General features: G+C 40.7%; 1 protein-coding gene across 1 annotated transcript in view; it reads left to right on the forward strand.

The window, feature by feature from the left end:
- Window positions 1–11,406, forward strand: part of LOC134542718 (sperm-associated antigen 6-like) — a 49,282-nt gene extending 37,876 nt beyond the window's left edge. The window contains exons 9-10 of the mRNA XM_063387195.1: window positions 10,407–10,552; window positions 11,115–11,406. Coding sequence (XP_063243265.1) covers window positions 10,407–10,552; window positions 11,115–11,256 — 288 coding nt within the window. The 3' untranslated portion in view covers window positions 11,257–11,406. The remainder of the gene's footprint in view (window positions 1–10,406; window positions 10,553–11,114) is intronic.

An 11,406-nucleotide genomic window follows, 5' to 3' on the forward strand; every position in this document is an offset into this window, starting at 1 on the left:
CCTCAGTAGATAGATCAGAGGCCAGTTCAACGTGGACGGCTTTGGTGGCACAGCATACAAAGATACAAAGGTAAGCCTTCAAGATGGGTGCCCTGCGCACTCTAGCAAGTTTGATGGGAAATGGTCCAGCATAGTCGACTCCTGACTTAGCAAAGGGCTTGATCTGCTGAACCCTCATGGCTGGAAGATCTCCCATCCGAGGTTGAGCAAAGGAGGGTCTTTGCCTGAAGCAGCGCAAGCACGTACGCAGTAAGCGAGTAATGGCATCCTTGTCACCCAAGATCCAAAACTGTTCCCTCAGAATACCTCTGAGTGTCTGAACTCCTGGATGATTATTTTTGTCGTGATAATGGTGTACGATGAGATCAGTCAGAGGATCGGATTTCGGCAGAAGCAATGGGTGTTTGTGCTCAAATGGGACTGTAGCTTGAGGCAGTCTGCCACCCACCCTAACCAATCCATGCTCATCCAGAAAGGGTACTAGTTTTTGAATTTGGGAAGAAGTGCAACGAGCTTTCTGAAGAGCATCAATGTCCCCCTGGAATGAACTAGATTGAGTGCGAAGCAGCCAAAGCCTTAACGCATGATTCAATTCCAAGGGTGTGAGGCTCCCATATACGCGTGCTGAGTGGGAAGTACGCAAGTTGTGAATAAAACGCAACATCAATGCTGTGACCCTCAACAACTTGGTAAGACGGCTGAATCTGGTTACCAGATGTTCTAAGTCACGATTGTGGGTCATTGTTTCCAACGTCACAGCCTTGTGTTCCAGAAGGGCTGGGTCCGCTTCAACAGCGTGTTGGGATTTTGGAGGCCAATACTGAGTTGGCTCTTGTAACCATAATGGCCCTGTCCACCACAAGTGGTGGTTTAGCAACTGAGTAGGTAGAAGACCACGGGAGGCACAGTCCGCCGGATTGTATTCAGATGATACATGTCGCCACCAGGATGAGGGTGTCAAGTCTTGAAGCTCACTTACTCGGTTGGCAACGAAGGTTTTCAACTGGTGCGGAGAGGAGTTAATCCAGGCCAAAACCACTTGAGAGTCTGTCCAAGCTGTAACTGATGACAAACTAAACTCCTTTTGATAGGTTGCAACAACAAGTTTGAGCAAGCGTGCCAGCAATAAGGCACCACACAACTCTAGGCGAGGCAAAGACTGGACCTTGACTGGTGCTATTTTAGACTTTCCGACTAACAAACGAGTGCTGATTCTGTTGTTAGCTTCTATGATGCGTAAGTACACAACAGCGGCAAAGCCTGTCTCAGAACTATCCGAAAAACCATGGATTTCATATATGCAACCCTCAGAGCCTTGTAGGTGACGAGGAATAGCAACAGCTGTGAGGCAAGGGAGCTCCTGTCTGAATTTCTGCCAACGTTCTGCCAGCTCAGATGGAAGATCAGCGTCCCAATCAATAGTTCGTAACCAGAGAATCTGCAGCAAATGTTTGGCGTACATTAACAGAGGGCAAAGCCAACCAAGTGGGTCAAATATTCTAGCAATCGTCGAAAGGATGGTTCTTTTTGTGGCATGGTTGGAGCTATCCTCAATTTTGTACGCAAATGTGTCTGACGCTGGGCTCCATTGTAGTCCTAAGATTTTGACAATAGCCTGACTATCAGGATCGAAGCTCAACATCTGGGGTGTTTCAACATCTTCATGTGGAAGCCAATCAAGAAGTGCAGGGTGATTGCTCATGAACTTCCTTAGTTTGAAACCACCTTTGGCAAGACAAGAAATAAGTTCCCTTTGAACATCCAGGGCTGAATCAATAGAACTGGACCCTGTGACAACATTGTCTACATAAATGTCAGATAACAGGACTTTAGATGCAAGCGGAAAGGTTGCAGCCTCATCCTTAGCCAGCTGCTGTATTGTACGAAGAGCTAGGTATGGGGCTGCAGATACTCCATAAGTCACCGTCTTCAAGCGATAGTCTTGAACAGGATCAGTGTCACAAAACCTCCAGACAATGCGTTGGTAATCCTGGTGCCTTTGATGGATAGAAATTTGTCGATACATCTGTTTTATGTCTGCAGTGAATACTACCGCATGGGACCGAAAGCTAAGTAAAACATCAATTATTTCTTTCTGTAGTTTGGGACCAGTAAGTAGGCAGTCATTCAATGATCTCCCAGTGGAGCGACCTTAGCCGAGGCATCAAACACCACCCGTAACTTGGTGGTAGAACTGTCAGGCTTAACTACAGCGTGGTGAGGAATGTAGTATGATGGAACTGAATGTATTTGTTCTGGAGGAACCTTCTCCATGTGTCCTGCAACCAGATAGTCCTTCATGAAGTCAGAGTACATTGCTGATACATCGGGATTCCGTTTAAGGCGCCTCTCCAAACCAAGCAGGCGATTTATGGCTTGAGCACGAGTGTCTCCCAACTCAGGGGATGAGGTGTTGAATGGCAGACATACATTGTAGCGCCCATTCTCCATGCGCTTGTGAGATTCAACAAACATTTTCTCACAACGCGTATCTTCAGGTGAATAATGCTTGATGGTGGGGTACTCCTCAACTTCCCAAAATTTCTTTATGACTTCTCCCAATGGAGGGGAGGAACAGAGCAAGGAGACAGTGAAGGACTGTGAGTACGCAGGAACTGGCTTAGAAGCTACCCTTCCCATCAAGATCCAGCCAAACACTGAATCTAATGCAACAGGTGGGCCCTCTATACTGCCCCCTGTAACCAATAGGGGAAACACATCTGCACCGATAAGCAGGTCGATGGGGCCAGGCGCATCAAATGAGGGATCCGCTAGTTTTAAGCTCGAGACTGCCTTGCGTACATTGGGCGATACCACCACACTCGGCAAATTACCAGTTATCCGTGGAAACGAGCCTTAGCAACGTTCACTTGGGTGCCTGATAACCCACTGACTGGTAACTGGGTTCTTTCACGATGTAGCCGCAAATTCTGCATGCAGTGCTCAGTAAGGAAGCTAGCCTGACTTGCTGTGTCCAACAAAGCCCTAACAACAATTGGATTACCCGCAGCATCTAAAATCTGCACCTGAGCTGTTGACAACAGAACAGTGTGATCAGCTCTCGCAACGGCTGACGTGACTGAGGAGACTGCGGATATAGTTTCTCCAGAAGAAGCTTGGTCAGCATCTGATACCTGTGCTACTTTGTCATGAACTGATCATTTTCAAAATGCAATAAGGTGTGATGTCTAATACCACATTTATGACATGAGAAAGTAGATGTGCACTGTTTCGAAAGGTGTGTTTTACCAAGGCAGTTTAAACACAACTTTTCTTTCTTCACAACAGCAAAACGATCCTGAGGGTTCAGGTTATGAAAGTCGGGACACTGGTGCAACATATGAGATGCACTGCACATACAGCAAGACTGCGTTGAAGTAAGAAAAGCATTAGTACGGTACTTAGATAGGGTTGGGGGTTTCTGCTTAAAGGGCTGTCTCCCCAAAGTTTTAGCTTGAGATGCACCACAGACTACTTCCTGGGCCCTACAGTGCCTTTCCAGAAATGTACAAAAGGAATTAATGTTGGGAAACTCACGACCTAATGTCATCTCCCACTCTACCTGAAGCTTAGAGTCTAGGCACTTGCTCAGTATAGGGAGCAAGATCATGTCCCAATGGTTTACCGGGGCCTGCAATGCCTTAAGTGCTGAGATATTTTCAGAAATGACTGTCAACAGCCGCCGTAGAGAACTTGGTGAGTCTACTGAGGCTGCAGGTGCATGCAGTAGGGCCTCAACATGTGCCGATACAATCAAACGTTTGTTCTCATAGCGTTCCATGAGCAAGTTCCAAGCTACTTTAAAGTTTGCCTCCGACAAGGGTAACGACTGAATCATCCCAAGCGGATCGCCCACAAGAGCACCCTTCAAGTATGCCAATTTTTCTACAGATGACAAAGCAGTGTTGTCTGAAACTAATATGGAAAACAAATTAGAGAAATTTGACCACTGCTGCGGAGTTCCGTCAAAGCTGGGAAGTGTGATTTTCGGTAATGCAACGTTTAACTTACGGAGTTCTGAAGCACTGCCTTCAGGCCCGAGTGATAACCCAGGCTTCCTGTTCACAGAGTTGACGGCGGCCATGACTGTGTAGTACTGCTCTTCAAAGTCTATCAAACGTCGCTGATGCTGTACACTGTTGAAATTATTTCTTTTTTCAGACAAAGCTTCTACGTCGATGAAATCCGCTTTGTAGTAGCGCTTCACGTCTGGTAGGTCACGCACACTGGCAAGAAGCAACGGGACCTTGGTCGCGTCACTCGCTGCCGCTTTTGCTAAGTCACACGCATGTTTCACCCGTCCCTCCGCTAAATGCAGCCGCAATCCCAGCGCTTTAAGTTCACTCATAATGAGACTATTTACGTGATTTCCCGCTATTAACCTCAAAATTGCTTACGCGAACACGCTGTAATTTAATGCACGCACGAACCAACTAAGTTACACCGTTCGTGCAGCAAGGTACAACACAACCAGATCAACGAACACGGGCTTGTAATCACTTCAATTCACGTAACATATTTCACTGAACAAAGGCGGTCCCGGACACGAGAAGCAATGTTCACGCATGTGCCACGAATCACAAACGAATCTCAAAAAACAGTAATTCTAACACCAGAACGATCCAACCTAGATGGACCAAAAATGTTATAGCGCGATAACTCAGTGGACTGTATACGAAAACGATTACAGATGCCATTATACCACAACAATTTAACGGTGAGGCTACACCATAGTACTACTCACCGCCATGATGAAAAATATGACTGACTTCCGGCTGGAAGTCCAGGGCTGCCAACTATTGGCAGAGATTGCTGAATAATGGCTGCCACTACACAGCAGCGCGGGAAATACAAATTTGAAGTATTCAGAGACTTCTCAGAAGCACTGATTACGTCCAGGTCTAATAAATGTTACTGACACAAAATAACACACACTAATATACAGTCTGAACACACGTACTACGAATATGTTTGTATGTCCGTCTTTTGTTTAATCTGTAAGCAGCGACAGCTGTGCGCGCACAGGTCAGTGTAAACAACATGGCATCTTGCGGCGCATGCCTATGTTGATCGTCAAGGTTTTTGTTGGTTTTATATGCATATTTTCTTTGCCAACTCATGTAGAAAGTTCTTCTGTGCAGTGGTTCTGGATCTGGTTTACATTTTTGTGTGCACATTTTTCGTTCTCCGCCCGTGAAGATTTAATTTCCATCATGTAAAAATATTGGTGATAGTTGAAGACGCTTCAAATGGAAAATGCCGCAAAAAAAACAAAAAAAACAGTATATCCAAATTTTTCTTGATGTTTACGCGAAAGATTTTCCATTTATGATTAAATTTGGAAAACAAATAAACTTTGTGTTTTGTTCGATTTGTAGGTGTGACATAAACATCGGACATGGTGGCAGAAGTGATATAAATGCTCACTTAAAATGCACAAAACATGTTTTGAATGTTAGGAATGAGACGAGCTCAAAATTACTTGACTACTTTGCTAGGAATGAAAAATCTGACAGTGCTGTGATAAATGCATAATGTTCTTGTGGAACATAATATTCCGTTAAGTGTTTCTGACCATATCGGCCCACTCTCTAGGAAAATGTTCCCAAATTCTGAGACAGCCAAGAGATACGGTTATGGTAGAACTAAGTCGGCAGCTATCATGCAAGAAATGTTTGCATCTGCCACTGAGGTTATTATTTCTTTGTTACAGTCAGTACCATTTTTGATAGCAACGGATGGCAATAACGAATCAAAATCTAAACTATATCCTTTGGTATGTAATTACATTCTATGATGTACATTTGAAGTCTGTAGTGTCCAAATTGCTTTTGTTGCCAGTTTTAAAAGGGGATGCCACTGGCCAAAATATTGGCAACCTATTAATTTCAGAATTGGAGCGTTTGAATGTCCCTTTAACACACTTGCTTGCATTTTCTGCAGATAATGCTCCAGTTATGCTGGGAAGCAAAAATGGTGTAGCTTCTGTGTTGAGAGAAAAACAAGAAGCACTTATTTTAGTTGGGTGTCTCTGTCATCTGATTAATTTGGCAGCGGATAAGGCAGCTGCTGGCCTCCCTTGTAATGTCCATGACATTTTGATAGATGTCTACTACTATCTGAAAAAAAGTTCAAGAAGAAAAGTAAAACTGCAGACATTTCAGATTTTGCACAACAAAGAAGCACGAAAGATCCTTAAACATGTGTGCACTAGGTGGTTGTCTCTTGGAAAAAGTCTTCTTTGTTTTGTGGATCAGTGGGATCCTTTATTAAGTGTTTTTAAAGATGAGGTTACTGTTCAGAAGAATGCTTCATCTCTTCAAACACATACAATTCCTAAACCAAGTACTAGTGGTGCACCCAAAATCCCCATGTCTTCAACACAAGTTTCGCCATTTCTAGTTGCCACTTCTAGCAAAACAGTAGGTCTATACAGTTCTGATGTAAGGAAGCCTGTTAATGAGAAGGAAATTAAGTCCAAATCAATTGAAGCTTCAAAATCAAAATCTGGCCTGTGTGCAAAAAAACGTGAAATAGATAAAGACATTTCAACTTCATTTGGAAAGAAAAGAAAGTTGGATTTAAACCAGGAAAGTTTGACTCATTCTTCACCAGGTAATGCTAAGCAGAGCTTTAAAAAAAAAAAAAAAATTCAAATCTCACAAGGGAAGAAAAAATACTTACGTTTTTATCCTCACCCTTTGAACAGAGCCATATGTTATTTTTTACTTCATGTGACACCATCTTTTGATAAAGTAAATGTCATTTTGCAGTCAGCGACTCTTCAAATACATGTGGTCAGGAAATTACTTTGTGGACTTCTTCAGGAACTATTATCCAAATTTGTCAAACCAGTAGCAATCAAGAACAAACATGAAGTGAAGTATCACTTGCCTGGAAACCAACTAGAAAATCCAGAAATAGTAGTTGGTTGTCAAACTTCAAGGGTTGTTGACATGTTGAGTGAAGCTGACAAAATCATTTTTTTTCACATCAGTTAAAAAGTATTTGATAATTGCCTGTGACTATATGTTACATAAGTTTCCACTAAATGAAGAAGTGTTGCAAAAAGCAGAAGTTGTAGATGTTGACGGGATTGAAAGGGCTTCATTTTCTAAGGTAAAATTTTTCCTGGAAAAATTTCCCTTTCTAGCCTGTAAAAGAAATTGAGAGTAAAGACTGTGCAATTGACGAGCTGAAAAAACAATTTATTTCACTTCAGCTAGAAGATGTATCTTCCATTATAGATAAGGAAGACAGAATTGATGCAAAGTGGGTTAAATTACATTCTGTTGTAGGTGCTGATGGACTGCCAAAATATGATAGATTAGCGAACGTAATGCTGTCAGTGTTGAGTGTTCCTCACAGCAATGCTGAATGTGAGCGGGTATTCAGTCTCGTGACCAAGAACAGAACTAAGTTCAGACCTCAACCTTCAGACAAATCTCTAGAAAGTTAGCTGGTTATGAACTGCATCAGGTGTTTGTAATGAACAGAAATTTTCTGATGACTTTTTACAAAAAGCGAAGAAAGCTACTGCAGTTTCTCTGAAGAAGCAGTGATTTTATATAGTTATTTTTTTTAGTGATACTGTGAATGTGTGTAACTTTTAAAAACTATTAGGAAATTGAAAACTGTAAATAAGTGTTTAAAATTGTTTGACTTTAACTAAGAATCCACTTAATATTCAACCAAACACCATTGGTAAGTTTTAGCACTTTTTAGAAGTTCTTTGTAGTGGGAAATTAATTTAAGTGTGCCTTGAGTTGTATTTCTTAATAAGTTAAAGTTTTAACTTGTCACAGTATGATAATTACTTTTTTTTTTTTTCCCAGAAAATTTATTTGAGCGCAAAATTTTGTATGTCAAGAAGCTGCTCAGCAGGTCGTGATGCCATTCAAGTTTTGATAACACCTCTATAAGAACATCAGTTTTTACAGATACTTTAATCCAAAACTTCCGCAAGCATTTTACACACTTTTTAAACATTTTTGCTTATTGTTCTATTTGAGAATTTTAAAAGTTGGCAAGTCTGAGTATTGTAAAAGGTCTTTAATCTGCATTCTACAGTTCCTGTAATTGGGTACCAAGCTGCTTCGGTTTAAGTACTTTTGCACTGTGTATTAATTTTTCTGTATTGATGTTTGATAATCTGGCAAAATTGCTAATCCAGCATGGCTGTGGTTCCGAATAATCCAGATAAGACCTTTTGTTGTAATTGGTTGGCTAGGCTAGTGCCTTGTAAATAATTTTTAAGTTCTTGTAATAATATTTTTGGAATGACAGCATAGTGCGTCATGGAATGGACTTATCCATACTTGCATGCAGTGATGACTAGGGACAATATTATATGGTGACTTGCAATAAAACCGAAATAACCCCGAAAAGCATGCGAAACACCACATAAACCCTAAATGCAAGTTAATAAATACATTATTTAGCACCAAAATACAAGTTGTATTATGGAATTAAGTAGTGTGTAACCAAAACTTAATTCAAATCATAAATTAAGGAATATTATAATGTTTGAAATTCAAAAAGTGTCATTTCCAGACAAAATGCTTGGATCAGAAAACTTAATTTAATTTGTTTTACACCTATCCCTCACTTAGCACGTCTTCAGATTGCACGGATTTATTTTGCGCGATGTGAATTTTACTGCCCCAGTCTTGAATAGCATGTCTGTAAATTTCAGTTAGCGCGAAATCTCGGCAGGCAAAAAAGAAAGTCGGGCACGACGCCACGAAGTCTGTTTCAACTTCTGTAAACAACAGATGTGCCGTGGTATACAGTTAGCCAAACAAGGGGGGAAGAGATGCACGCGCAGGTCTGTCTACGCTATCGGCTGTTGTACAAACATCAGCTATGGCAAGTTAAATTGCGACTATGGAGTGTAAAGGACCAAATTTTTTTACGTCCGCGCGTATCCCGCCGTGCCGTACCGTCGTCGTCTGGCCAAAAACGAGGCCGTGAACTCACTCTAGCCAGTGGCAGGGAATTCATACAAACAAAAGCAACATCTGCCCATTCAGCTGCCGGTAACTGTACGTGCTTGATCACTCATAATGCATCGTGTTGAAGTATTAGAGACAAAACTAGAAGTATTACAGCGCGCAGATTGTCATGAAGACCACGTTTATGTTGGTCGCACTTTAGTTTTAAGCAAGTCAACTGTGCGCACAAATTTCTTTTAAAGACGTTTTTAAACGTTACAACCTTTAACTGTTAGTCTGCATCGCCGCGGTGTACCGTTTATAAAAATGTAGCCAGCGCTAGTTGGCATCATTAATGTTTGGCTATGTTGCTTTCCATATAGAGCACGCACACATAGTCGAATATCGATATTGATATCTCGCCGATTGCATGCAACGCGCGCTCTCTGTCTTGTGCTGAGTTTACTACATTTGATAGCCCGCACTATTTTGTGGTGTGTAATACGACGATAGTTATGCAGTAGTTGAGGCTCGCTTTTGGGTCACAGATTTTGTTTTTTTATTTAAAGTTGAAGAAAGGTTTTTGTTGAACGACTTATTAATTTAAATTGTTTGGCGTGCTTTTTTGTACTCTACTTTTTAAATAAACGTACTTTCCATGAATGGGTTATGTTTTTATGAATAACTTTACCTTCCAACAATTTTTTTTTCGCATGAAAAACACACCTCTACTCTTGAAGCTTGATCTTATTATAAATTGTGCGACGATTATATGTGATAAGACATGGTAAGGACTTTAATTTTTGAAAAATTAAAATGTAATTATCCGGACAGTAATATCGGTTTCACTGTCAGTAAAGGATGGTTTGGAAAGATACGCGACGTGAGTTGAAGGTCACGCCCGGACGGGCAAGTCAGCCGCCGACTGACGATAAAGTACATAACCACGTATCTCCCGTTACGCGGTGTTGTATTTGTCATACAAAGTGCGATGGGAGGCATATAAAGATTAATGGTGTGACACATTTATCGTTGAGTGTTATTCAACAGATTTATATTACGTAAAGTATATTTTCCTAGACAAGTTTGGAACACATTAATTAAATTAGCCTTGCTATTTATGGAAACTAATGCTTCAGAATACGCGATTTCGAATAACACGAGCATTTTTAGGAACGAGGGATAGGTGTATAGTGCATCTCATATCAATTTTAAACCACAAATGCTCACTAATTTATTTTTATAGTTCTGAATATATCCCTTATAGACCTATTTATTAAAAATTATTTTACAGTAAATATGCAGTATATAAATTATAAATTTTACCCCTATTTTGTAGGTATTACAAAACAACTTTTATAAAAGTAGAATCAATAATCTGTTTTAAAAATGAAACTGGACAAAAAATAAAACCATAAAATGTTGTCTCCAGTAATGACTGTTCTGTTACTGAGTGTGTGCTTCACCTTGCAGGTACTGCCCAACGACGCGAAGGCCCGTCGGTTGTTTGTGGCCACCGGCGGACTGAAGAAGATACAGGAGATTCCTGCAGATCCTGGCACAACACTCATGGAGTACATCACGATCATCAACTGTTGCTTCCCGGAGGACGTCGTTAGGTACGTAGGGCTTGCTTCTTCACGGTTTGGTTATGAATGTAGTGTCAACGGCAGTTTTTTTTGTTTGTCTCTCTCATAACTACAGACACTATTATGTCAAGCTGGATTTTATTTTAACACCTTTACATCTGCCTTGTTGGTATATTTTCATTTGGGCCAATAAGGAATGAAAGCTGCCTGTCCATGAGGCAAAGCAAAGAAGTTTGCTTCTCTGTCTACTACTTAAGCACTCTCTGTGTGTGTGTTTTTGTATGTGTTTGTGTATTTGGGAGTTGGGCATGATAAATATGGCATGCCATTAGCCTTTTTGTTCATGGTCCTAAATTTCGGCAATGAATACATGTAACAACATTGTTACTAATCAAATTCCATTTTTATTTTAATGTACACTGAAATTAAATGACGTGACTGGTCAAAGATTTTTTTTTGTGATAGCATGATGCTACTAAAGTCTTGTTAGTATAACATTATGTGGCAGTAACACGACATGGATGTTTTTGAGAAAAAAGCTTATAAAGTACTGTTTGTTACTTTAATTGATAATACTTGTTTACCACCACAGGTATTTCTCCCCGGGACACGAAGAGAGTCTGCTGGACAGAGTAGAGCAGTATGAACCCAATGTCCTTTGTGTGGGTTCGCAAGGGGACGGAGAAATAGAAGATGACACTGTGAACTCCGACGACACTTATCATGAAGCATAATTTATGAGGTCAAGAAATGTTAGGCAAAATGTTCATAATTGTTTGTAACATTTAAATGTTGAGATATTCATGAGTGTTCAAAATTACATGTGTGTAGTGTATTCTGTAAATAATGTTCTATAAGATCATTAAATACCATTAGTGTCGAAA

This window comes from Bacillus rossius, chromosome 1 (genome assembly GCF_032445375.1).
Source record: "Bacillus rossius redtenbacheri isolate Brsri chromosome 1, Brsri_v3, whole genome shotgun sequence".
NCBI classification, from domain to species: domain Eukaryota; kingdom Metazoa; phylum Arthropoda; class Insecta; order Phasmatodea; family Bacillidae; genus Bacillus; species Bacillus rossius.